General features: G+C 38.1%; 2 protein-coding genes across 4 annotated transcripts; both read right to left on the bottom strand.

Moving 5' to 3' along the window:
- Positions 1–559: 559 nt before the first annotated feature.
- On the bottom strand, positions 560–22,911 carry LOC131321683 (2-isopropylmalate synthase A-like). Of its 3 annotated transcripts, none has more exons than XM_058352573.1 (14): positions 22,831–22,911; positions 21,560–21,615; positions 6,736–7,558; positions 6,196–6,409; positions 6,033–6,113; positions 5,842–5,934; positions 5,649–5,735; positions 4,988–5,088; positions 3,870–3,903; positions 3,707–3,781; positions 2,828–2,911; positions 2,602–2,736; positions 1,413–1,555; positions 560–931 (listed from the first exon to the last, which is right to left on the bottom strand). In XM_058352573.1, the coding sequence occupies exons 3-14, from the start codon at positions 7,413–7,415 to the stop codon at positions 799–801; spliced, it is 1,860 nt and encodes a 619-aa protein (XP_058208556.1). In that variant the 5' UTR covers positions 7,416–7,558; positions 21,560–21,615; positions 22,831–22,911; the 3' UTR covers positions 560–798. The 3 variants fall into 3 exon arrangements, with proteins under 3 accessions (XP_058208556.1, XP_058208555.1, XP_058208557.1); XM_058352572.1 differs by lacking the exon at positions 22,831–22,911 and adding an exon at positions 21,368–21,427 and having other exon boundaries at positions 6,736–7,498; positions 21,560–21,621; XM_058352574.1 differs by lacking the exons at positions 21,560–21,615; positions 22,831–22,911 and adding an exon at positions 8,560–8,599.
- Positions 12,426–21,376, bottom strand: LOC131321685 (2-isopropylmalate synthase A-like). The gene is made up of 12 exons (XM_058352575.1): positions 20,624–21,376; positions 18,922–19,135; positions 18,760–18,840; positions 18,562–18,654; positions 18,369–18,455; positions 17,695–17,795; positions 16,830–16,863; positions 16,667–16,741; positions 15,804–15,887; positions 15,580–15,714; positions 13,311–13,453; positions 12,426–12,822 (listed from the first exon to the last, which is right to left on the bottom strand). Exons 1-12 carry the CDS (start codon positions 21,289–21,291, stop codon positions 12,690–12,692), a joined length of 1,848 nt encoding a protein of 615 aa, XP_058208558.1. The 5' UTR covers positions 21,292–21,376; the 3' UTR covers positions 12,426–12,689.
- Positions 22,912–23,803: the final 892 nt, after the last annotated feature.

The following is a 23,803-nucleotide window of genomic DNA, read 5'->3' as shown; positions in this document are numbered from 1 at the left end:
TAATATGTACTCCATCTGTCCGCTTTTTAAAGTCCAGTATTTCATTTTGGGCTGTTCCTTAATAAGTGTCCATTTTGTAAAATTAGTGGATAAAAATTAGTACATTTTTTATTTTACCTCTAAAAGTATATTCCATTTTGAAAAGTTAGTAAGTAAAAGTATAATTATGATGTCTTCAAAGAGGGTAAGTAGGAAAAGTGGAGGTAAAAGTTTATATGAAATGTATAATGATGATATTTTCTTAATAAGTTGGAGTTACGAAATGGGACACTTAAAAAAGGACGAAGAGAGTATAATCTTCTCCATTTTGTCAGAGAGTACGCCGAATGCATGAGACGAGCTTAGACATTGACGCCAATACAAAATTGGGCAAGTAGCGGATACTTCAGATGGGTTAGTAGAAGAATATGTGACGGGTATTTGAAATTTCCAGCCATAAAATATTGGATATCTTAAAGAGTTATTTTAAATTTGCAGAAAATTTTCAATTTTTTTTTCCCACAAAAATATATTCTTCTCGTTTTGTGTTGTTAGCAATATTTTTGGAACGCAGCGAATATTAATTGTCTGTAACTTGTTCTGTATCTGTAAAATGTAAACTGTAAACAGAAAAAACATTTTATAAAGTCTATCACACATCCTAACAGGTCTTAAGCTCCCCTAGAGAACTCTTATAAAGACATGAACATCACAAATTCAGGAGAAGGGGAAATCAACTCAGTAGAAAAATCAATTCAGAATCATACAGCCCTCTTCTTCTTGTAGCACTGCAAAACACCCTGCCAATTTCTTCTCACTTCAAGCTGAAACCCGAGAATTTCTGGTATTTACCATTGCTTCGGTTTGGTTCTGGAAACCTAACATCTTGTTTAAAGCATTAATGTAAGCTCGGACGCTGGAGACAACTATATCCATTTCTGCCTCAGTTCCACTGCCGCCAAAGAAGAGGAATAAATCATTTGAAGATAACTTTCTAAATATAAGAACTGCAAAATGTATTAAGGTGCAATAATATATTACCCGTTGTGTTTGTCCTGATTAAAGCGTCGGATTGGACTATAAATCCAACTAGAGCACATATCATGTGTTTGACAGTTCGGTTGCAACTTTTTCGACCAGGATTAGGTCGTCCAAGAATAGTTACCGTATCAGATTCTATATTGCTTCGCTATTGGTCCTTTTTTTTTTTGGGTGAACCGGCTCCACTGTTAGTCCGGCCGAACAAATAGGGCCACAAGATTTTGTTAATGAGTACCTTAAGGGCACTTGTACATTCTCAGGATAGTGCATGTGCAGCTGTCTAGAAACTTAGAGAGCCTTATGTAATGGTATGATCCAAGCACGTGAATTCATAGGGTGAACAAAGAGAAATGCCGAGTTTAAGAAAACTAAATTTTAAGCAATTGTCGCACCTAAATGTACGATGGGAAGTTTCTCCACTGGAGTGTGTAGATGTATGGTTGTTCTCCCCACGAATTAGAACTCGTGTAGTGGCAATTGCATCAATGCCTTTTGTTACAGCATTCAAGGAGTACTCGAGAAGGATTACACGTTCCTGCACATAGGCGGAAAGAGGAGTCATTACAAACAATTTTCCATGCTGAAAGATTACGATATCACCTATAAGTGAATGTCCGGGAAAAATGTCCTAGAGTGTGAGAGAAGACATTTAAGTTGCAAAAACAAATATTTGAAAAACAATGAATGAGGATCCTACCCATACGATTTTGCACTTCTTGACAAATCTAATCTGTTTCTTATTCTAAGTATTCTACATAATCAAGTGGCTTCCCTTAACAAGTACACCACTGAGAGATCACCTCACTACATTTTGTCGTAACAAATGCAATCATAGAATACCATCTGTACATTTTATCCAAGGATATGTTAACTCATTTAAAAGCAGTTCTGGACCAAGATAAATACCCATGACCGAGGCTAAAAATTAGGCAGCAGAACAATACGAACCTAGAGGTCCCCTAGTTCTAACAATGACTCTGCTTAGTCATAAATTGATAGGACGTTCAGAAGGTTACATATTCCACTTTCTCTAGAACACGTTAGACATAAACAAAGTGACTGGAAGAGTTCATACAGTATTCTTGGCATAAACAAAACTATGCCCAAACAATCAATATTGTTTGGTTGACTTTGTCATCATCAACCTAACAATATTGTTTTGATAAAAAAAAATTATGGCCAACCAAGAATCCATTTGAAATTATTTGCATATTCCAAAACAGTTGCTTCCTTTTAACTGCCATTTCTACTCTAATCCATTACCTGATCACTAACATAAATTATGTTCCCATCCCTTCTTATTCAGCTAGAATGCAGCACAAAAGATATCAGACCATGGAGGGACTGAATTAACAATTTAACACATCATTCTAGTTCAAAGGATGGATAAAAGATATCAGACCAGAGATATGATTCTGCATCTTGGTATAAGGAAAAGGTATTTATCCTCATACCACCCTCCAAATGGGGGAAGAGAAGCTCAAGCTACCTAAAGAGAAGAGTGCATCTCGTGCAAGTGTCCTTCTCTATTCAATCGAAAAGGAATACTATGGGGCAATAAACAAAAGTTCTGTTTCAAACCTTAACAATGTGATCAATAGCCTTATAAGCAGAATCAACAGGCCCAGTTCCATTTGCACATGCAATATGCTCTTCCCCATTAGCATCAATGAGTCTAACAGTGGCCATCGGAAGATCAAGAGTTCCACAGGTAACCTGCTTGCCAGATCATCTCCAGTTAGCTGTTAGATCCTTGGCTTAATTGAATATAAAGGACTAACATGAAAAGTTGACAGTCTATGCGTACTTGCACATCTCCAAGCTTCCAAACCACTTGTGGCCGAAAAACTACATCGGACACCAGTGCTATCAGATCATCATCAGTAATACTCTGATAAAAAAACAGATTTAAAATTAAGCGTCTTATCAAAAGAATAGTGATATACATAACCAAAGAATAAGATTGTCAACCTCAGCAAATATTTACTCTTGTGCTTCACAACCATATTGAGACAAATAGAATTGGTGCTGAGTTAAATCTAGGGACGTAAAGTAGGCGGTACTGATGCCATGTCCACAAAGCTCACGACACACCCACAGGTACACAACTCTCAAAGAGAGGCACACAAGTGTCTGACGTGCAAATTCAAAACATGAAAGTGTCTGCTACTTATTGCTGCAAATGGTAAATTTTTTTAATGGTATCAGACATCATATGTTTTAGGAAATAGAAAACTGACTCCTTCCATAGTCTTTGCAGCATGTTCTGAAGGAATATGAGATCTCCGTGAGATGGACCCTTATCACAAGGCTCGATGCCTACACGTGTTTGGATAATTTTTTTTCTTTGGATAACCTCGGTTAGTGCAGTTGATTGAACATGTAGCAACTTCAATCACAAATATCATCAAGATCATGTAGAGTCCAAAAAAATGAATTCAGGTCAGGTTGTGACAATGTTCTTTGGATATTCTGAATCGGAGAGGAGAGGTGAATACATCTCGATGACTCGATCCTTCCCCCAAAAGAATCAGACATGATAGTTTTTCATATCCTGCTCCTCAATTCCATTCTTGCCAAAAATGGTCCTCCAAAATGACACCAGTTACCCCTGTTTCTTCCCACCTAATGTTTGTATGTAATCGATTCAACAATGTCGACCAGCACGGGAGTGCTCCTCTCTTACCTTTTTCTTTTCTGCTACAGCTTTGAAACGCCAAAAGAGATCATCAAGGTCCTTACTGTCAATGTCATAACCAAGCTGAGGAAGTAGAGCAGAACTATTAATCCCGGGCATCGAAGACAAGAATTCCATCTAACACTTTGAAGAACATGAGATTGCAGCCTACCTCTAAAAGTTGAGATCTTAAAGCATGGCGTCCGCTGAACCCAAATCATTTTGCAGAAAACATGTTAACGTTACTCATAAAGTTAATAGAACAAAAAAACCAGAGAGAGAGAGAGAGAGAGCAGAGCAGAGCAGAGGGTTTAGGACAAGGAAACAAATAGAAACCCATGTTTCATCTGTAACCCACTAATGTCGCTGTGATCCCCAAATAATAAGGCCCATTCAGAGACCCAAATCGCAAATCCCCCAATTTTGATTTTTGTGTTAGGGCGGTCGCTCATGGAGATTAAAACAATGTTGGCCAACCGGCAAAAATGGTGGTAGCGGAGAAGGAGCAAGAGGAGAGAAAGCAGTAGCGCAGTGATCAAAATAAATTTGTTGTTACGTATATGGGGGTAAATTGAACAGTATATTAAAAATAGGTATATGTATACTCAGATTTGTATATATGTATGTAATTGTATAAACTCCATGGCTTAGTGTTGTCTTCTTATACTGAAATCAAGCTTTATCTATTTTTTTTTAATTCTCAATCTCATAAAAGGCATGTGTATTAAACCTTCCATTAGTTGTGAGGCACTTTACTCCAAAACCATGAGGAGGCAAGTTGTTCATTTGCAAATGTTATGAAGGTAAAGTGTCAAAGAGGGGGCGACTATTTGTAGCTCCGTATTTTCTCCCTTAGCCCACTACATTTCGGTAAATAGTTGTTGAAAATCATACATAACATTTCGGTAAATAGCTGTTGAAAACAAGATTATATTTCGGTAACTGCATGTCGAAAATATGTTCAACTTTCGGTAAACAACTGCCAAACATATATTTTCGGTAAATAGCTGTTGAAAAAAATATTATATTTCGGTAATTGTATGCTGAAAATGTATCTCAATTTTGGTAACTAACTGTCAAGTATAATTGAAAATTTTTAACGGGCTAAGGGAGAAAATACGGGGCTGCGAATAGTCGCCCCCAAAAATTATGCATATTGTTTCATATCTGTATCCAATGGATGAAATAACCGAAACAAAGATAACTTGGACATATGAGAGTACATTGAATGCTAAGAAGTTTCACACATAAGAGACAGAAAAATACCACACACAATTTGGCATGGCATACCTGAGCTTTCCAAGGACAATGCCAGACTCATTAGATCGGTGGAGACCAATATCTTCAGGAGATATAATTTCATATGTATTTTTATGTTTAAGCATCCCATCCTACAAATGTATAAGGATTAAAGCCAATTGCTTAGGCCTGGATTAATGGCAGATAGAGAAAGAAGCATGACAAACATTGGATACGGAAATGATATGAAGTTTTAACAGAAAATCATGCCAAATTATGAACCGTTTATGGCAAAATAAATCAAGAAAACGAACAAACTCAAAAACAAACTTTACGAAAACCAAGTACTAATAATGTTTTTAATCGACTTTGATTTTGGAGTCTTCTATCAAGAATAGTCGCGAAATTTTCTCCAGGGGTGCAAGAGATAAGCGTCCATGTATGTGCTACATAGGTCAAATCTATTAAAATACCACCAGAAGAGTGTTGTGACTGGTCACGTTTGTAAAAAAAAGGTACACTAGAAAAAATTATTAAATGAGACACAAAAGCTAAGAACCTAAATGGTGAAGATGTCAATTGTTAGAAAGCAACTGCTTCTAGAACAGAAAGCACAAAATCAAGCAGCATTAAGTTATGCAAATGTAAACCATGACAATGAAACATGAGGTGCAAGTTAATAAGATGGAAAAATGTTCCAGAAATAACCAACCTGATGGATACCACTTTCATGTGCAAAAGCATTTGCCCCAACAATGGCCTTGTGTGGTTGTACATGCAATCCACTAAATTCTTCAACCTAACAAAATTAAACTCTAATTAGCTATATTAAGGACTCAAGAGAAGCAACTTATCAAGGAGGAAATAATGCGAGCACTTGGAAAACGCAGGTCCTGAAACACTACCATCTTGCTTGACATAATGATTTGCTCTGTATTGATCCCTGTATAAAGTCCTCCTAACACTTGGTCACCACGACATTTCAGGGCCATAACGACCTATATCGAGGGAAAAATAACCTATTAATGGCTACAAAAATCAAAATGCCATAAGTCGCACTCTGCACAGATGACCCAAATGTCGTGTGGACACTCACCTCCTCCAATGAAGCATTACCCGCTCTTTCACCAATGCCGTTTATCGTTACTTCCACTTGTCTTGCACCTGCACAAGCCCCCTGAAATTTGATGAACTAAGACGTGAGTAACTTGGTCAGTAGGGCCCTTAAATGAGTGTGAGGGGGAAAAAAAATTACATACCGCTAATGTGTTGGCAGTAGAAAGCCCAAGATCATTTTGGCAGTGAGTGGAAACAATTACATTTTCAATTCCTTTGGTGTTGGCTCTTATATCAGCAATCAATTGTCCAAACTCATTCGGCATAGTATACCCAACAGTATCAGGGATATTGAGAGTGGTAGCCCCAGCATTGATAACTTCAGCCAAAATCTGATAAAGAAACTCCCTGTCAGATCTGTCAAGAGCCAAAAGCAATGGAGTGCTATGTTAACAAGAAGACATTGGCAACAAAGACCAGGCTGCTCGAAACTTGTTGTAAAACTTATTAGGAAGAAACTCGCAAAAGTCAAAACAATTAATCGTAGATACTATGTTTAACACTATCAGATTAATACCTTTTTTTTTTCGAACGGCATTAATAGATGTTTTTCAATAGTACTTACACAACTTAAATCAACACGATGGAAATGGCACATCCAGTTACAACAGGGAAAGTATCAGATATTAAACCCCGAAACACTATGCAACAATGAAATTAAGAGAGAAAGAGCATGAACTAACCTTCCAGCATCTTCAGGACTGAACTCAACATCATCACAACCCAAACTCCTCGCGTAACTCACCATACTCCTTGCCATCTCGATCACCTCCTCCTTGGTCTTCTTCAGCTTGTGCTTCATGTGAATCTCACTTGTCGCAATAAACGTGTGGATCCGCGGCCTCTTGGCATGCTTCACGGCCTCCCAAGACGCGTCTATATCCCTCTTATTGCACCGCGCCAGTCCGCAAATAACAGGCACATACCCATTCTCGTCCACCTCGTTACCCACCTCCTTCGCGATCATTTTGACAGCCTCCAGGTCGTCGTTGGAAGCGGCAGGAAATCCTGCCTCGATTATGTCGACCCCGAGCTTTGCCAGCTGTCGGGCAACGTCGAGCTTTTCCTTGCTGGTCATGGAGGCACCGGGGGACTGCTCGCCGTCACGGAGGGTGGTGTCAAACACACGAACATATTGGGGGTCTGGAATCTGGTTTGAGATGTATGCAGGGTGGTATGTGTGGCGGGTGGCGGAGCAGAAGATGGTAGTGAATGGGGTTGAAGATTTTGCTGGGTGAATTGTGGGGGTTTTGGTGGTGGTGGTGGTGGTGCTTGTGGTGTAGTAGAGGAGGAGGCGAGCTGGGTGGGTGGTGCTGAGCTGAGATACACGCATGAAACCAGGGCTTGTGAACAGGGTTGCCATTGGGGACAGTCAAGACACGCCTCACCGTAAATACAATGAAAAAAGTACTATAACAACTTAGGCTCTTTGTGTTGGAAGAAGACCTTAATATTTTGCTGAAAGAGCTGATGGCGATGCAGATTAAGGAAGGACTGAATTCTTAGCTGAAACGGGAGAATCAATCAGAGAGACATTAGCAAAAAAAGGACCGTTGAAGATTGAACTCTGTTTTATTCTCAAGTTCAAGAAACAGAAAAGAGAGCTGAAGTATTTTTCCCTGAGTTTTTTTTTTCTTTTTATCCCTCACAAACTATGCATATTTTCTTTATTTAATCCATAAACTATCAATTTGACGATTTCATCTCTTCAACTATCATACCATTACCTACCTAGTCAAATACGGAAGTAAGGAATTTAGACGAAAAATGCTATGTAAGGCCTGTTTGGGACCCTGTAGAGCAGATACTTGATTATGAGAGGCTTAGAGATAAAAATTAATTATGACCATTTAGGATAAAATGATCAGAAAAATAAGACCTTCACACCGGTTTCAACAGATTGAAAATTGGAGTACTTAATTTTTTAACCATATTTTTTAGTATATACTATATAGACCTTCTAAAAAAAATTAAGTGCTCGAATTTTCAATCCGTTTAGAACGGTGCGAAGATATTATTTTTTTATCATATTATTCCAAGGAGTCATGATTAATTTTTATCTCTAGGACTATCATAATTAAATATTTGATTTCTATAGAAAGAATTCAATCTTTTTTTAAGAAAAAAAACATGTATGTGTTAGTCTATATAAAATGCCACGTAAGATTCTAATATATGAACCTTGTAAAAAAAATTAAGTACTCCAATTTCAATTTGTTTGAACCGGTACGAACATCATTTTTTTTTTTTATTTTATCCTAAAGGATCATAATAAATTTTTATCTTTAAGACCCTCATAATCAAGTATCTGCTTTACAGGTTCTAAACAAGGCCTTATATGACATTTTCCATTCTAATTTCTAATTTCCGTTATCTATTGGACTAAGTAGGTAATGGTATGATAGTTGAAGGAATAAAATCATCAAATTGATAGTTTAAGAACTAAGTAAAGAAAATGTGTATAGTTTAAAAGATAAAAAGAAAAAAAAAACTCTTTTTCCCTCTACCTCTGACAACTTGAATTGCAGAAATCTAGCTTCACTTGTTTGCGGATCAAAAAAAAAAAAAAAAGCTTCACTTGTTTCACAGTAATAAGTCAGAAACTGTACCATTGGAAATAGGAAGGGTTAATGAGCAGTGACTATATACACCATTTTGTCAAGCAGGATGAAAAAGTCGAAGCAACCAACTAACTATAACTAGGTAATCTTTATACCCGAATTGGATCCTCTTCAAAGCAAGCAACCGCATCATTACACCTATTTTCTGATACAAGATTGCTATTGGCTGCCAACTGAATAAAAACTGGGGAACTCTTGAGGGAAATATCATTGCGAGTTCTCCTAGCAACTAAGAGCAACTCCACCCGTTGGTGCCGAAACGGCGTTGCCCCAGTCATTTTTTAGCTTGCTACAGTGTCAAACGGCTAAAAAATGCAATATTGCTGCACCGATTTGGTGCCATTTTGGCACAATCTCAAATACAGGACATTAAATTAAACCCATTTCATTTTTCAAATTCAATGGTTTGGATGATGAGGCAAGTTCGGCCATTGCCAAACTGAACGCCAAACTCTACACCAAGAATGGCATTGCCAAAACTTGACATCGGGTTTGGCTCGAGGGTGGCATGCCGAATCTCAGCTTCGGCATGGGTTTTGCCTCAAGGGTGGGCTTTTGCTCTAACCTGTCCCGTAACGATTTCCGCAACAATAAACACCTCAAAGTCTAGTAACTGAACGGTGGGAAAATTCTATAACCACAACCCTTCACACACCCACATTTACTTATGAGTCACACACACTAGACTTATAGTGCGTATGGGCCCCAATGTGAAATTGAGCTTGTGTAAAAATGTGTGGTACTTACCAAAAAAAAAAGTGTTCTTGGTAAATTGCCGAATGGTTTAGCTCTGATTCTTCGTTTCGTATGGAATTAGGTGGGTTTCAGGTCTTAATTCTGGAATTATAATACTACCCGTGTATAATTCCAGGTAGCATACAATCTCTATTATAAAACAGAAGGGTGTGGGGACAAGTTGTTGGAACGGCCTAGATTCATTTGATCTAATGACTGTAGTGCATCTTCTCACTTTCCGGTTAAGTGCACATGGTTTTTACTTAAATCACACAACTGCCATGCCCTTCCAACCGGGATGCGTAGTGCCGTAGGCACGGGGTAACACTAGTTAACTATAAGAAAAGAAGAAGAATTAAGAAGAAGAAGAAGAGCAAACCTGAATGCAAAATACTACTCCTTACTACAAATCCTGCATTCTCGTAGTCTAGCAGTATCTCCGTCGGAGTTAGGCCTCGTTCGGCTAAATAATTTAATTGGCTTATTTTTTTGTTCTTATTCAAAATTACATTGAAACCTAATTTTTTTCAATAACGACAAAAATAAGCCACCAATTTTTTCATATTTATTCAAAAAAAATTTGGATTTGATCATAATTTTTTACTTTTTAGATTCTTTTTACTTTTAAATTCTTCTTGTCATGACGATGTAATAATCCCAAAAAAATTGAAAAAAAAAACTAACAAATACGAAAAAAAATTGAATAAGAACCAAAAAAAAGAAGCCAATTGGCTTATTTAGCCGAACGGAGCCCTAGGGCTCCTTGAGCGGGTCAGTCAGACTGGGCTCGCAGGAGAGAGAGAGAGAGAGAGAGAGAGAGAGAGAGAGAGAGAGAGAGAGAGAGAGAGAGAGAGATTGTGGAGAAGAGAAGTTCTAGGACCACACCTAAACACACATCCAAATACACACCCACACCCACAAGTGTGTGGACTCCACAAACAATGCACACTGTAATGTGCGTGGAGCTCACATACTTGTATGTGTAAGTATATATTTGAGTGTGTAAAATGGATGTAATTGTAGAATTATTGATTTGGAAACGAAGGACAACGTATTACAGACTGCATGTTGCGCATGTTGTTGTGGCAGCGGATAGGACCCACAGACGTCAGTCCTCAAAACTTCAAGGCACTTTTGCCTGATTAATTATGGGTAGTGATTTTGAACATCACTTTTTTTTTTTTTTTAATATCACTCCCTTTTGTGTCTATATAAGATAATTTATTTTATGAGATAATAAAAGTGAACATTATCAAAAAGGGCAAAATTATTTTCTTAATTATTTCCTGATTAATTATGCAGCCGAACGGGTGCAGAGTGGTTGATTGGGCCAGAATCTCGGCACGAATGACTTGAATTGAATCTAAGTGCATTTAAATCGCATACAAATTTGAGACATCCCTTGTCCGATTAAAATTTGAATCTCAATTGTTGAGATGAAAGTTAAATATACTGTGGGTGAGCTTGTTGATTACGTAAGTTACTTTGTGGTTGATTATCCATCTGGATTATCATCTCGAATCCTTATGGGCTCCATTTACGATTGGATAAGACTTTCGTTTCTAGTTTATATGAGTTTTTGAAATTAAGAAAGCAATCACCACTTGTTTTTATTACTAATCAAGGGTGCATTAATGCTCCTTTACTTTATTCCTGCAGACTCTAAAATAATCAAATGACCTAACTTATTAGTAGGAGTCATGTCGCTATCTTAGATCCACTCGTTAAATTCATTCAAATTCAACTCCCTTTATGAGATGGGTCATAATGAGTTTTAATGCAATTTGATGCATCTCATATAATCCTAAATGGGTGATTTAAATGGCTCAACGTATATAACCTAGTAAGTTATTCAATAATTTTTTTTTTTTTTTTTGGGTTGATAGGACCTAATAAGTTATTTTCATTGATAGGAATATAAGTTACTATCCACCAATTCACGCCACATAACACACTTTAAAATTTAGTGACGTCCCATCAAATCCACTATTGCCACAACTAAATTTACTAATGCAACACTAAAATTGCTATTGTCAAACCGGCCGAAAAATTACTTATGCCACTGCCATAATTTACTAACATGGCACCACCTTTTTTCTCATAGATATGAATTTGATAGGTGATTGTTACTATGGAAATTTAATTGGGTTAATGTAAGGGTGACCATTTACGAAGTTAAATGGTTTGGATTGATATTTTTACACATAAGCACGACCCAACAACAACCAAAAACATACGGGACGAATACGGATTAGACTTGACCGTTTTATTTTGTGTCTACCCATGACACAACTCAAATATAACAGGACATAATACTAGACCTAGTCTTCACATAACCGTTTTATTTTATGTGTCATACTTGTTGGTGCTTTTTTATTTTGGGTAAATTTCACTTACCTCCCCTAAGGTTTTTGACAATGACAAAAACCACCTCTCAAGTTTTTTAAATTGCATTGTCCTTCCCTCAGGTTTCATGGTCGACTACGACAAGGGCAGATAGCCTTGGGTCAATATCGGAAATCCAAATATGGTAGATGCCTAGTGTTGATGCTTTGATAAGCTAGATCCATTAGGAACTCCTTGGTGCATGGGATCAATTATGCAACTCAAGCACAAGAAAAATATTTGAATATGAAATGTTCTTTCCAACAAAAAATAACTCGGAAAAGAGCTATGATATCAAATTCGAAAATTGCTTCACTATTAGTCTCTCTTTTCTTAACCGGCTTCAGTATTAGTCCGGCCAAACAAATATGGCAATAGGATTTTGTCAATGAGTATCCTAACAGCAATTGATAACATCCTTGAATTGATTGTACATTCTCATGATAGTGCATGTTGTATGTAATGACATGGACAACTGTAGAAGAATATGTGATGGGTATTTGAAATTTCCTACCACAAAAGATTGGGTAAAAAATTGAATATCTTAATGAGTTATTTTGAATTTGCAGAAAATTTTCAATTTTTTTTTCCCCACAAAAATATATTCTTCTCGTTTTGTGTAGTTAGCAATATTTTTGGAACGGAAGGAAATATTAATTGTCCGTAACTTGTTCCATATCCGTAAAATGTAAACTGTAAACAGAAAAAACATTTTATAAAGTCTTATCACACATCCTAACAGGTTTTAAGCTCCCCAAGAGAACTCTTATAAAGACATGTAAATCACAAACTCAGGAGAAGAAGGGGAAATCAACTCAGCAGAAAATCAAATTGAGAAACATACAGCCCTCTTCTTCTTGTAGCCCTGCAAAACTCCCTGCCAGTTTCTTCTCTCTTCAAGCTGAAACCCGAGAATTTCCGGTATTTACCGTTGCTTCAGTTTGGTTATGGAAACTTAACATCTTGTTTAAAGCATTAACATAAGCTCGGACGCTGGAGACAACTATATCCATTCCTGCCCCGGTTCCACTGCCGCCAAAGAAGGGGAATAAATCATTTGAGGATAACTTTCTAAATATAAGAACTGCAAAATGTATTAAGGTGCAATAATATGTTACCAACTTAGCTGATGTGTTTGTCCTGATTAATACATCGGATTGGACTATAAATCCAACTAGAGCACATATCATGTGTTTGGCAGTTTGGTTGCAACTTTGTCGACCAGGATTAGGTCGTCCAAGAATAGTCATCGTATCAGATTCTATATTGCTTCACTATTGGTCCTTTTTTTTTTGGGTGAACCGGCTCCACTGTTAGTCAAGCCAAACAAATAGGGCCACAAGATTTTGTTAATGAGTACCTTAAGGGCACTTGTACATTCTCAGGATAGTGCATGTACAGCTGTCTAGAAACTTAGAGAGCCTTACATAATAGTATGATCCAAGCACGTGAATTCATAGAGTGAACAAAGAGAAATGCCGAGTTTAAGAAACCCAAATTTTAAGCAATTGTCGCACCTAAATGTACGATGGGAAGTTTCTCCACTGGAGTGCGTAGATGTATGGTTGTTCTCCCCACGAATTAGAACTCGTGTAGTGGCAATTGCATCAATGCCTTCTGTTACAGCATTCAAGGAGTACTCGAGAAGAATTACACGTTCCTGCACATAGGCGGAAAGAGGAGTCATTACAAACAATTTTCCATGCTGAAAGATTACGATATCACCTATAAGTGAATGTCCGGGAAAAATGTCCTAGAGTGTGAGAGAAGACATTTAAGTTGCAAAAACAAATATTTGAAAAACAATGAATGAGGATCCTACCCATACGACTTTGCACTTCTTGACAAATCTAATCTGTTTCTTATTCTAAGTATTCTACATAATCAAGTGGCTTCCCTTAACAAGTACACCACTGAGAGATCACCTCACTACATTTTGTCGTAACAAATGCAATCATAGAATACCATCTGTACATTTTATCCAAGGATATGTCAACTCATTTAAAGCAGTCCTGGACCAAGAATTTACCCATGACCGAAGCTAAAAATCAGGCAGCAGCACAATACGAAACTAGAGGTCCCCTAGTTCTAACAATGAGTATGCTCAGTCATAAATTGATAGAACATTCAGAAGGTTACATATTCCACTTTCTCTAGAGCACGTTAGACATGAACTAAGCGACTGGAAGAGTTCATACAGTATTCCCTGTATAAAGAAATTATGACCAAACAATCAACTATTGTTCGGTTGACTTTGTCATCATCAACCGAACAATATTGTTTTGCTAAAAAAATTATGGCCAACCAAAAATCCATTTGAAATTTTTTGCATATTCCTAAATGGTTGCTTCCTTTTAACTGCCATTTCTACTCTAATCCATTACCTAATCGCTAACATTGAAAGTGCATACGATGTGTAATTCAGTAAGTCCTTTCATAGTTTCATAACAATACTGGTGAAAGTCTGGCATTTAACCTTTGTCATCCCAACATAATCAACTGCTGATGATTTTTGGTCTCGTAAAAAATGACAGCATGTACAGAAATCACAAGAGATTCTTATCAGACAACAATCTAGTGAAACAATAGAGTTAACACATCAAGACAATCCTAAACAGCCCGGAAGAGTCCAACATAATCCGAGACAGAGAGTCCAAGATGGCCAAATGGCCAGAACATCAAAAAACAATCTCATAGGTTATGTTTCAAGAGGTTGATCCTTGAGTGGTTGAGGTAAGGAAACAAATACAAAAAGGTTTGCGAATGCAAGTGAGGATATCAGCAGGTGAAAAAATTGAGCTCTGTACACTGCAAGGGAAAAAAACTGCAATTTGCCTTCCTCAACCTTTCGAAAGTATACAGGTGGCATCAGGGACTAATTTTACCCTCCAAAGCATATGGACCAGTAATAAACCGCTGGAATTGCCCCTTCTTGACCTTTTAAGCTAGAGGTGGATTGAAAGGGGTATCTTGTCAATATGATAGCATGATTGCAAATGAGAAACATATCATGGAAAATTTAACCTAGCATGCAGTCAATTAGATACATCTAGATACCAAATTTCCACCCAATCTTTATATATAGATAAGTACCTGGGGCAAGCTGCAATTTACCTCCCTAAGGTTTGGGTCAATTACTCTAAGGATAGCCAACTTAGCACCCATGTGGTTTTGGACTTTTTTGCAACTGTAACTCCCTTAAAACAAAATCTCTCTCTGCACACACACACAAAAAAAAAAAGATTTTCCACTAGCAGATCTTGGTCAAATTTTTTAAGGGAAATCAAATGATCCCTGATGTTTCCCTCTTGTCAAGTAAGACATGCCTTTGAATCTTTAAATTTACGTCAAACGAGGGCATTATGGTCCATTCAATCACTTGCCAATTGCAATCCCCCACCGCCATCGGGGACCTGAAAATGGTCAAGTGAAGAGCGTGTGATGTGACCATTCTCCACCAAAACGAAATGGATCATTGAAAAATGAATAATGAAACCAGATGACGAACAACAAGCCAATCATGTTACGACTTGTAAGTGGACATGGAGGGACTGAATTGACAATTTAACACATTCTAGTTCAAAGGATGGAGAAAGGATATCAGACCCAGAGATATAATCCTGCATCTCGGTATAAGGAAAAGGTATTTATCCTCATACCACCCTCCAAATGGGAGAAGAGAAGCACAAGCTACCTAAAGAGGAGAGTGCATCTCGTGTAAGTGTCTTTCCCTATTCAATTGAAAAGGAATATTTCGGGGCAATAAACAAAAGTTCTGTTTCAAACCTTAACAATGTGATCAACAGCCTTATAAGCAGAATCAACAGGTCCAGTTCCATTTGCGCATGCAATATGCTCTTCCCCATTAGTATCAATGAGTCTAACAGTGGCCATTGGAAGATCAAGAGTTCCACATGTAACCTGCTTGCCAGATCATCTCCAGTTAGCTGTTAGATCCTCCGCTTAATTGAATATAAATGACTAACATGAAAAGTAGAGAGTCTGCGTACTTGCACATCTCCAAGCTTCCAAACCACTTGTGGCTGAAAAACTACATCGGACGCCAGTGCTATCAGATCATCATCAGTAATACTCTGATAAAAAAAAGATATAAAATTAAGCGTCTTATCAAAAGACCAGTGATATAAATAACAAAAGAATAAGATTGTCAACCTTAGCAAATATTTACTCTTGTGCTTCACAACCATATTGAGACAAATAGAATTGATGCGGAGTTAAATCTAGGTGCGTAAAGTAGGCGGTACTGATGCCATGTCCACAAAGCTCACCACACACCCACTGATACACAACTCTCAAAGAGAGGCACACAAGTGTCTGACTTGCAAATTCAAAACAGGAAAGCATCTGCTACATATTGCTGCAAATGGTAAATTTTTTTGATTGTATCAGACATCGTATGTTTTAGGACATAGAAAACTGACTCCTTCCATAGTCTTTGCAGCATGTTATGAAGAATATGAGATCTCTGTAAGATGGACCCTTATCACAAGGCTCGATGCCTACGCCTGTTGGATAATTTTTTTCCTTTGGATAACCTTGGTTAGTGCAGTTGATTGAACATGTAGTAACTTCAATCACAAATATCATCAAGATCATGTAGAGTCCAAAAAAATGAATTCAGGTCAGGTTGTGACCATGTTCTTTTGATATTCTGAATCGAAGAGGTGAATACTTCTCGATCCATCTCCCAAAAGAATCAGACATGATAGTTTTTCATATCCTGCTCCTCAATTCCATTTTTGCCAAAAATGATCCTCCAAAATGACTCCAGTTACCCCTGTTGCTTCTCACCCAATGTTTGTATGTAATCAATTCAACAATGTCGACTGGCACGGGAGTGCTCCTCTCTTACCTTTTTCTTTTCTGCTACAGCTTTGAAACGCCAAAAGAGATCATCAAGGTCCTTACTGTCAATGTCATAACCAAGCTGAGGAAGTAGAGCATAACTATTAATCCCGGGCATCAAAGACAAGAATTCCATCTAACACTTTGAAGAACATGAGATTGCAGCCTACCTCTAAAAGTTGAGATCTTAAAGCATGGCGTCCGCTGAACCCAAATCATTTTGCAGAAAACATGTGAACGTTACTCATATAGTTAATAGAACAAAACTCCAGAGAGAGAGAGAGAGAGAGAGAGAGGATTTCTAGCTAAGTTTCACTAATGAAGATAGAGCAGAGGGTTTAGAATAAGGAAACAAATAGAACCCCATGTTTCATCCGTAAACCCACTAATGTCTCTGCGATCCCCAAACAATAAGGCCCATTGAGAGACCCAAATCACAAATCCCCCAATTTTGATTTTTGTGTTGGGGAGGTCACTTATGGAGATTAAAACAATGTTGGCCAACCGGGAAAAATGGTGGTAGTGGAGATAGAGCAAGAGGAGAGAACGCAGTATCGCAGTGATCAAAATAAAATTGTTGTTAGGTATATGGGGGTAAATTGAACAGTATATTAAAAATAAGTATATGTATACTCAGATTTGTATACATGTATGTATTTGTATAAACTCCATGGTTTAGTGTTGTCTTCTTATACTGAAATCAAGCTTTATCTAATTTTTGTTTTAATTCCTAATCTCATAAAAGGCATGTGTATTAAACCTTCTATTAGTTGTGATGGTAGCACTTTACTCCAAAACTATGAGGAGGCAAGTTGGTCATTTGCAAATGTTAGGAAGGTGAAGTGTCAAAGAGGGAAACCACAGGGAGGTAATCCTCATTTTCCCCAAAAAATTATGCATATTGTTTCGTATCTGTATCCAATGGATGAAATAACCCAAACAAAGATAACTTCGACATATGAGAGTACATTGAATGCTAAGAAGTTTCACACATAAGACACAGAAAAATACCACACACAATTTGGCATGGCATACCTGAGCTTTCCAAGGACAATGCCAGACTTATTAGATCGGTGGAGACCAATATCTTCAGGAGATATAATTTCATATGTATTTTTATGTTTAAGCATCCCATCCTACAAATGTACAAGGATTAAAGCCAATTGCTTAGGCCAGGATTAGTGGCAGATAGAGAAATAAGCATGACAAACATTGGATATGGAAATGAAATGTAGTTTTAACAGCAAATCATGCCAAATTATCAACTGTTTATAGCAAAATAAATCAAGATAATGAACAAACTCAAAAACAAACTTTACGAAAACCATGTACCAATAAAGTTTTTAATCGACTTTGATTTTGGAGTCTTATATCAAGAATAGTTGTGAAATTTTCTCTAGGGGTGCAAGAGATACGCGTCCATTTACATGCTACATAGGTCAAATCTATTAAAATACCACCGAAAGAGTGTTGTGACTGGTCACGTTTGTAAAAAAAGGTACACAAGAAAAAATTATTAAATGAGATACAAAAGCTAAGAACCTAAATGGCGAAGATGTCAATTATTAGAAAGCAACTGCTTCTAGAACAGAAAGCACAAAATCAAGCAGCATGAAGTTATGCAAATGTAAATCATGACAATGAAAAATGAGGTGCAAGTTAGAAATTCTAAGCTAATATGATGGAAAAATGTTCCAGAAATAACCAACCTGATGGATACCACTTTCATGTGCAAAAGCATTTGCCCCAACAATGGCCTTGTGCGGTTGTACATGCAATCCACTAAACTCTTCAACCTAACAAAGTTAAACTATAATTAGCTATATTAAGGACTCAAGAGAGGCAACTTACCAAGGAGGAAATTATGCGAACACTTGGAAAACGCAGGTCCTGAAACACTACCATCTTGCTTGACATAATGATTTGTTCTGTATTGATCCCTGTATAAAGTCCTCCTAACACTTGGTCGCCACGACATTTCAGGGCCATAACAACCTATATTGAGGGAAAAATAACCTATTAATGGCTACAAAAATCAAAATGCCAAAAGTTGCACTCTGCACAGATGACCCAAATGTCGTGTGCAACACAGACACCCACCTCCTCCAATGAAGCATTACCAGCTCTTTCACCAATGCCGTTTATCGTTACTTCCACTTGTCTTGCACCTGCACAAGCCCCCTGAAATTAGATGAACTAAGACGTGAGTAACTTCGTCAGTAGGGCCCTTAAATGAGTGTGAGGGGAAAAGAAATTACATACCGCTAATGTGTTGGCAGTAGAAAGCCCAAGATCATTTTGGCAGTGAGTGGAAACAATTACATTTTCAATTCCTTTGGTGTTGGCTCTTATATCAGCAATCAATTGTCCAAACTCATTCGGCATAGTATACCCAACAGTATCAGGAATATTGAGAGTGGTAGCCCCAGCATTAATAACTTCACCCAAAATCTGATAAAGAAACTCCCTGTCAGATCTGTAAAGAGCCAAAAGCAAGGGAGTGCTATGTTAACAAGAAGACATTGGCAACAAAGACCAGGCTGCTCGAAACTTGTTTTAAAATTATTAGGAAGAAACTCGCAAAAGTCAAAACAATTGATCATAGATACTATGTTTAACACTATCAAATTAATACATGTTTTTCTTTTTTTTGAATGGCATTAATACATGTTTTTCAATAGTACTTACATAATTCTTTTTTGTGCTAGACATAAGGATGAGCAGGGCGGCCACTATAGCAACTTTAAGACCATAGACCAAACCTCAGCTTGTGTCCAAAGATTTTTCCTTTCGAATATATTCTCAACCCTTAAAACCCTCGAAAGCATGTTAAAGCTGACCAGCAAGGAAAATAACCTAGATAAAATCATGAAAGAAGACTTCAAAGAACCACTTTGTGACATGGGGGCAAGGCGTTTTATCTAGTTTTAAGTAATCTAATAACTAAAGCAATTGTATAAAAAACCTACAATTGGGCCTTGTTCTTTTCTTCCAATTAAGCAGGGTTTTGTTCTAACAATAATTTGTAACTGCGGACCAAAACTCAGCCTTTTCCAACTTCCAAGCACTTTTTGTTACGAGAACTCTCAATCGGGCAAAACCCAAGAAAGCATGATAAATCTGACCAGCAAGGAAATAACCAAGATACAATCATGAAAACATGACTTCAAAGAACCCATGTGCGACAGAGGGGCAAGGCATTTCATCCAGGCTTAAGTATTTAACAAGAAATCAAACTTGTATACAAACTTACAACAGGGCCTAGTTCTTTTGTTCCTTCGGATTTTTCATTTAAAGTTCGGCCATAATAGGGCTTTGTGTTAACAAACTAGAACAAATAGCATATACAAATAATTGGAGGGGAAAATCAATAACTTTGGAGTACTACAGGAGACAAAAACTAATTTAACCAACTGAATCACTAAACAATCACTCTTCCTACAGGTTAGTTACACTCAAAATCAACAAACTTGATGCAGGTAGTTGAGGTCAGCTGCAAATGGTTATAGTAACAAATACTCAATCTTGATCAAAGGGAAAGGATTGACAGGGAAATTATGGTACATACTAAATCTAGTCTTTTCACTTTAGCTTTTCCTTCATCTTTTACAATTCCTCCACTAATCCTTCACCCAAAGACAGCCAACGTCACCCAAGACTCAAAACTACTTGTGGGATCCATGTCTTTTACCTTTTACTGCCTTCTTTTTCACTGAAATGCAAGCCTTCTATTCTTCAACTAAACCAAAGTTTTGACATTTTCGCCAATATTTGTCAAACTAACCCACAAGAAAATAATAAAGCGCAAGAGCCTCAAGTGGGTCAACATCACCATCCAGAATCTTTACAACTTAAATCAACATGATGGAAATGGCACTTCCAGTTACAACAGAGAAAGTACCAGATATTAAACCCCAAAACACTATGCAACAATGAAATTAAGAGAGAAAGAGCATGAACTAACCTTCCAGCATCTTCAGGACTGAACTCAACATCATCACAACCCAAACTCCTCGCATAACTCACCATACTCCTTGCCGTCTCGATCACCTCCTCCTTGGTCTTCTTAAGCTTGTGCTTCATGTGAATCTCACTTGTCGCAATAAACGTGTGGATCCGCGGCCTCTTGGCATGCTTCACGGCCTCCCACGACACGTCTATATCCCTCTTATTGCACCGCGCCAGTCCGCAAATAACAGGCACATACCCATTCTCGTCCACCTCGTTACCCACCTCCTTCGCGATCATTTTGACAGCCTCCAGGTCGTCATTGGAAGCAGCGGGAAATCCGGCCTCGATTATGTCGACCCCGAGCTTCGCCAGCTGTCGGGCGATGTCAAGCTTTTCCTTGCTGGTCATGGAGGCACCGGGGGACTGCTCGCCGTCGCGGAGGGTGGTGTCAAACACGCGGACATATTGGGGGTCTGGAATCTGGTTGGGGATGTATGCAGGGCGGTGTGTGTGGCAGGTGGCGGAGCAGAAGATGGCAGTGAATGGGGTTGAAGATTTTGTTGGGTGAATTGTGGGAGTTTTGGTGGTGCTTGTGGTGTAGTAGAGGAGGCGGCGAGCTGGGTGGGTGGTGCTGAGCTGAGATACAGGTATGAAACCAGGGTTTGTGAACAGAGACGCCATTGGGGACAGTCGAGACACGCCTCACCGTAATACAATAAAAAAGAATAAAAACTTAGGTTCTATGTTGGAAGAAGACCTTAATATTTTGCTGAAAAAGCTGATGGAGGTGCAGATTAAGGAAGGAACAAATTCTTAGCTGAAACTGGAGAATCAAGAAGAGAGCATTAGCAGAGAGAAAAAAAAAAAAAGGACCATTGAAGATTGAACTATCTTTTTTATTCTCAAATTTAAGAAACAGAAAAGAGAGCTGAAGTATTTTTCCCTCTACCTTTGACAACTTGAATTGCAGAAATCTAGCTTCACTTGTTCGCAGTAAGTCAGAAACTGTACCATTGGAAATAGGAAGAGTTAATGAGCAGTGACTATATACACCATTTTGTCAAGCAGGATGAAAAAGTCGAAGCAACCAACAAACTAAAACTAGGTAATCTTTATACCCAAATTGGATACTCTTCAACTGGTGGGACTGCAAGCAACCGCGTCATTACAACTATTTTCTGATACAAGATTGCTATTGGCTGCCAACTGAATAAAATCTGGGGAACTCTTGAGGGACATATCATTGCAGAAATCTAGCTTCACTTGTTCGCAGTAAATCAGAAACTGTACCATTGGAAATCGGAAGAGTTAATGAGCAGTGACTCTATACACCATTTTGTCAAGCAGGATGAAAAAGTCGAAGCAACCAACAAACTAAAACTAGGTAATCTTTATACCCAAATTGGATCCTCTTCAACTGGTGGGACCGCAAGCAATACACCTATTTTCTGATACAAGATTGCTATTGGCTGCCAACTGAATAAAAACTGGGGAACTCTTGAGGGAAATATCATTGCAAGTTTCTCCTAGCAACTAAGAGCAACTCCACCCGTGGTGCCAAAACAGCGTTGCCCCAGTCATTTCTTGGGTTGCTACAGTGTCAAAAGGCCAAAAAATACAATTATCGCGATTTGGTGCCATTTTGGCACAATCTCAAATACAGGCCACTAAATTAAACCCATTTCATTTTCAAATTCAATGGTTTGGATGATGAGGCAAGTTTGGCCATTGCCAAACTGAACGCCAAACTCTACACCAAGAATGGCATTGCCAAAACTCGGCATCGGGTTTGGCTCAAGGGTGGCATGCCGAATCTCAGCTTCGGCATGGGATTTGCCTCAAGGGTGGGCTTTTGCTCTAACCTGTCCCGTAACGATTTCCGCAACAATAAACACCTCAAAGTCTAGTAACCAAACGGTGGGAAAATTCAATAACCACAACCCCTTCACACACCCACATTTACTTATGGGTCACACACACTAGCCTTGTAGTGCGTGTGGGCCCCAACGTGAATTTGAGCGTGTGTAAAAGTGTGTGTGGTACTTACAAAAAAAAAAGAGTGTTTGTGGTAAATTGCCGAATGGTTTAGCTCTTATTCTTCGTTTCGTATGGAATTAGGTGGGTTTTAGGTCTTAATTCTGGAATTATAATACTACCTGTGTATAATTCCAGGTAGTATACAATTACTATAAGAAAAGAAGAAGAAGAAGAAGAGCATACCTGAATGCAAAATATTAGTACTACTCCTTACTAGAAATCCTGCATTTTCCTAGTCTAGCAGTATCTCCGTCGGAGTTAGGGCTCCTCGAGCGGGTCAGTCAGACTGGGCTCGTGGCAGAGAGAGAGAGAGAGAGATTGTGGTTAGCCGGCCGGCAGCGGATGGGATGGATGGATTTGAGAAACGAAGGGGACGGCGCACTACAGACTGCATGTTGGGCATGTGGTTGTGGCGGCGGATACGACCCACAGACGTCAGTCCTCAAAACTACTATTAATTATGGACAGTGATTTTGCTTCTTTTTTTTTTTGATTCCTCTTTGTGTCTATTTTTGTTTTATGAGAGAAGGAGAGGTGGAACGGGTTCAGAGTGGTCGATCGGGCCAGAATTTCGGCACGAACGACTTGAATTAAATCTGAGTATATACAAATTTAAAACATTTATTGCTCGAATAAAATTTGAACCATCAATTATCAAGATGAGCGGCCGCTTTGCACCACTTTACATGGAATCTCATTCATATATTTAAATATACCGTGGGTGAGATTGTTGATTACGTAAGTTCTTTGTGGTTGATTATCCATCTGGATTATCATCTCGAATCCTTCTGGGCTCCATTTTGGATTTAAGACTTTGTTTCTAGTTTATATGGTACTATGAGTTTTTGAAATTAAGATAAGAAAGCAATCACCACTAGTTTTTATTACTGTACCAAGAGTATATTAATGCTCCTTTACTTTATTCGTGCACACTACTAAAATAACCAAAATGACCTCACTTATTACTGGTAGGAGTCATATAGCCATCTTAGATCCACTTGCGCGTTAAATTCATTCAAACTCAACTCCCTTTATGAGATGGGTCATAATGAATTTTAACGCAATTTGATGCATCTCATATATAAATCCTAAATGGGTGATTTAAATGGCTCAACGTATATAAGTTATTCATTTTTTTTGGTTTGATAGGACCTAA

Source organism: Rhododendron vialii, chromosome 4a (assembly GCF_030253575.1).
Source record: "Rhododendron vialii isolate Sample 1 chromosome 4a, ASM3025357v1".
In the NCBI taxonomy this organism is placed as follows: Eukaryota; Viridiplantae; Streptophyta; class Magnoliopsida; order Ericales; family Ericaceae; genus Rhododendron; species Rhododendron vialii.
The sequence above is the reverse complement of the archived record's forward strand: the minus strand, read 5'-3'. Positions and strand labels throughout refer to the sequence as shown.